Source organism: Salmo salar, chromosome ssa13 (genome assembly GCF_905237065.1).
Source record: "Salmo salar chromosome ssa13, Ssal_v3.1, whole genome shotgun sequence".
Lineage (NCBI taxonomy): Eukaryota > Metazoa > Chordata > Actinopteri > Salmoniformes > Salmonidae > Salmo > Salmo salar.
This window is the reverse complement of record NC_059454.1, coordinates 54,826,919-54,831,285: the sequence shown is the minus strand read 5'-3', so window position 1 is coordinate 54,831,285 and position 4,367 is coordinate 54,826,919. Positions and strand designations below refer to the sequence as shown.

Here is a 4,367-nt window from a genome sequence, read left to right as displayed (position 1 = left end):
CCGGATACCGTTTCCGAAAATACAGATTAGAAAAGATAGCTTGGTGTAGCTAGTAAAAACATATCTTGCTGAAGTAAAACCCACAAAGTTAGCTAGTGTGGTGGCTAGCTTGCTAACGACTAGTCACTGTTTGGATAAAGCTAACTTGGTTGTGAATGTGTTACTCAAATCATTTTCCTCTAACTAAGGTGAAGGAAAATGAAAATGCCCACCCCCACACAGTCCTGAGAATAGCCCACAGCGAGCGAGTTGTAAGCTCACGCCTTTGGACAGTTTAGCGACTTCTGGAAAATGCAGTTGTGTCGCGGTAAGCTTTCTGATGAAAAGCGAGAAGACGTGTTTGAATTACTCAGAGAGGCTTCGTCGAACCTTTTATGCAGTAGGAGGGACACCCTTCCCCGACGCACACGTCTCGACCTCCAGCCAATTATGGCTTCTGACGAATACACTGGGGGCATATCCCATAAGTGAAATACTGAAACGAATACTTGAAAGAGAACCTACATGGGGTACTGGCATTGGAAGATATCCCACCCTCCCCTGGCTTTTTTTGTTTTTAACTAAAGAAATATCAAATCAAATCAAATTTATTTATATAGCCCTTCTTACATCAGCTGATATCTCAAAGTGCTGTACAGAAACCCAGCCTAAAACCCCAAACAGCAAGCAATGCATGGATGTTTTTATTGTTGTTGGTAGTCTGAATTAATTTTTTTCCACCACCCCAATGTTCCCGTTTTGTGGGATCTTTTTGTTTTCCTCCCGCACAGTAGGTGGCGGCAATACAACTTTTGGGGTGTAGTCTGCCAAAAAAAAAGACATACTTGCGTGTCGGAAAAACGTCGCAATTACCGGAAAACCTTTTAGGCAGCACGTGTGTAGCTTTTTTTCCCTTGCAAAGCACGCTGCAAACAGCAAGCAAACGTTTTGTTAAATATTATTTGTTTAATCAAAAACATGACAAAGGTAAAGAAGGAAAAGGGCACCAAGGAGGAGGCTGGAGCGACGGAGACTGGAGGGACAGAGAAATCGTATCAAGAGTTGATCGCAAACATCAACCCAATCGCGAATCCCCTGGCCACCAAGAAGCTAAGCAAGAAGCTTTACAAATGTGTAAAAAAGGGTAATTTAACCAGTCTTATTAGCTTCATGTACCTACTGCCAGATACATGCTAAGATATGACATGGATTTGCTAGCGATATACAGTCAGGTAAGTTAACTAGCTAAGTGGTGTAGCTTGGTAAATAGTGAAAGTTATCTAGCATGTCCTAGCTAGCGATTTGGTAACTGAAATGTTTGTTGCCACACACTGTCAACCAACAAGACTAGCCGATTACTAATTTCCAATTCTCTTCTGTCCCTTTCAGCATCCAAGCTCAAACAAATTCGCAGAGGAGTGAAAGAAGTCCAGAAGTTTATCAACAAAGGAGAAACTGGGTACGTTTTGTTCTCAGTGTGCTAATGTTAGCTGCGTGGTACATTATCCCCTGTTCAGGTGTATCGGCCAGACAACTAATATATTCAATCTTCTTTTGCAGCATTGTGGTGTTGGCTGGGGATACTCTTCCAATCGAGGTTTACTGCCACCTACCAGTCATGTGTGAGGACAGGAGTTTGCCATATGCCTACATTCCCTCAAAAGTGGTGAGTAGCCATTTTACCTATACATCTATGAGGAGAATGTAAACCATATACAGTAACTACCGAAATAAAGGAAACACCAGCATGGTGTCTTAATAGGGTGTCAGGCCACCATAAGCTGTCAGAACCGCTTCAATGCATCTTGGCATAGATTCTACAAGTGTCTAGAACTATTGGAGATGCAATGCCATTATTTGGTGTTTTCTTGATGGTGGAAAACTGTCTCTGGTGTTGATCCAGAATCTCCCATAAGTGTTAAATTAATTGGCATGTGTCACTACTTTTGCGTTCATTGCATGCAGAGTCAGGGTATATGCAACAGTTTGGGCCAACTGGCTCGGTGCAAACTAATTTGCCAGAATTTTACATAATTATGACATTGAAGGTTGTGCAATGTAATAGCAATATTTAGACTTAGGGTTGCCACCCGTTTGATAAAATACGGAACGGTTCCGTGTTTCACTGAAAGAATAAAAGTTTTGTTTTCGAAATGATAGTTTCCGGATTTGACCATATTAATGACCAAAGGCTCGTATTTCTGTGTTTATTATAATTTCAGTCTATGATTTGATATTTGATTGAGCGGTAGTAGGCAGCAGCAGGCTCGTAAGCATTCATTCAAACTTTACTGCGTTTGCCAGCAGCTCTTAGCAATGCTTGAATCACAGCGCTGTTTATGACTTCAAGACTATCAACTCCTGAGATTAGGCTGGTAATACTAAAGTGCCTATAAGAACATCCAATAGTCAAAGGTATATGAAATCCAAATGGTATAGAGGGAAATAGTCGACGCTTCTTAATTCCTATAATAACTACAACCTAAAACTTCTTACCTGGGAATATTGAAGACTCATGTTAAAAGGAACCACCAGCTTTCATATGTTCTCATGTTCTGAGCAAGGAACTTAAACGTTAGCTTTTTTACATGGCACATATTGCACTTTTACTTTTTTCTCCAACACTGTTTTTGCATTATTTAAAACAATTGAGCATGTTTCATTATTTATTTGAGACTAAATAGATTTTATTTATGTATTATATTAAGTGTTAATTGTTCATTCAGTATTGTTGTAATTGTCATTATTACAATTATCTTCTATTTATTTTGGTCCTCCAATAATCGGTATCGGCGGTGAAAAGTCATAATCGGTCGACCTCTACATTAAACCCCCTATGCTCCTTTGAGACCCCTCTTTCAAGGTCGGATCTCTTCTAGCCATGGTTGCCAAAACAATGGACACCTGGGCATTTTTATACATGACCTTAAGTATTATGTGGATGTTAATTGCTTCATTAACTCAGGAACCACACCTGTGTGGACGCACCTGCTTTCTAAATACTTTCTATCCCTCATTTACTCAATTGTTTCCTTTATATTGACAGATACCCATAGCTTACTATGAATTGCTGACATGTGTTAGTTTTCCAGCAGTAAATCACATACCGTCCCATTTGTTCAGGGGTTTCATGTCTAGTCCGACTAAACATATGGTGATGTGAATGATTGCCTTATAACCCTGCTATTTGTCTCCTCAGGACCTTGGTTCGTCTGCTGGCTCAAAGCGGCCCACCTGTGTCATCATGATCAAATCTCACGAGGACTATAAGGAGGCCTATGATGAGTGTTTCGATGAGGTTTCTGCCCTGCCTAAACCCCTCTGAACCATGTCACTGGCTAGTGGACTCAGATGGACAGGCAAACCCCTTATGGTATCTGAGAATGTCTGGCTGTAGGCAGAATTAACGAGGGAGTGAAATGGACTTTCACACATGAGCCAAGCTACAGCTAATGTATCTCATTGAACCGGGAATATCATACACCAGCAGTGGTCCCCATAAAATGTCAACAGGGCATAAGGTAGATGACACCCCCATATTTTGGCGTTAGGTATGTGCCGTCTTAACTGTAGCTGGACATAACTTTACTTTCCTTATTCTGTGGGATCCATGCATTATCTACAGCCAAGTATATTTTGAATATTCTGGTGTGTGATTTAAAGGTTGCCGCTAATATGGCTTGCATTGCTTTAAAACATACATTTGTCATTTAAATATGAAAGTAAGTCTGCACCGACTGATTCTATTTTGTTTTTCAACAAGTAAACGATACTATATTGTGACCAGTCTCTTTTATCTTTGAGTGGTCAGGACTAGGTTACAGATAATATGCTGAGATTATCTTGTGTGTACTTTTTTGTTCGCTTGAACAGACAGTTCTAATTGAGTGACCATATGGGACTACAGGATGCCTGCTCAGTTAAACATGAAATCATTTCTTGCAATCCCATTCTCATTGCAGTTGTAAACTACTGTATTACAACTCCTACTTTGAAATTTGGTAGGTAAAATTTGATTAATTGTTTGTCTTAGATCTGTTTTGTACAGGCATATAGACATTTCCCTTCGCATAAAGGTTATTTTGATTCTGTTTTGAGAAGGTAAATTGGTATGTGATGCAATGCTGTATTGATGCAATAAATACTTGTTTCTTTTGTAAATCTCGATGCAAAGTCTGCTTTACTTTTGAGGGGGAATACGTTTGCATCATGAATCCAATGATGGTGACTGAGAAAATGAATGACATAAATGTTTGACAAAAGCCTACGTGGGCATTTGAGATTGCCAGTGTGGTGGAAACATTAAGTTAAGGCATGTTTGTTAGCAGGGAACAGCAGACAATCACATTTTCAGATGTTTTTTTTGTCTTGACAACTTAGATTAGCAT

The 4,367-nt window shown here is 39.8% G+C and overlaps 1 protein-coding gene across 1 annotated transcript; it reads left to right on the top strand.

The window, feature by feature from the left end:
• The first annotated feature begins 846 nt into the window (after window positions 1–846).
• Window positions 847–4,137, top strand: nola2 (H/ACA ribonucleoprotein complex subunit 2-like protein). The gene is given in 4 exon segments (NM_001140792.1): window positions 847–1,123; window positions 1,369–1,438; window positions 1,540–1,645; window positions 3,179–4,137. Coding segments are annotated over 4 exon segments (468 nt in total). The 5' UTR covers window positions 847–957; the 3' UTR covers window positions 3,305–4,137.
• The last annotated feature ends 230 nt before the right edge of the window (window positions 4,138–4,367 follow it).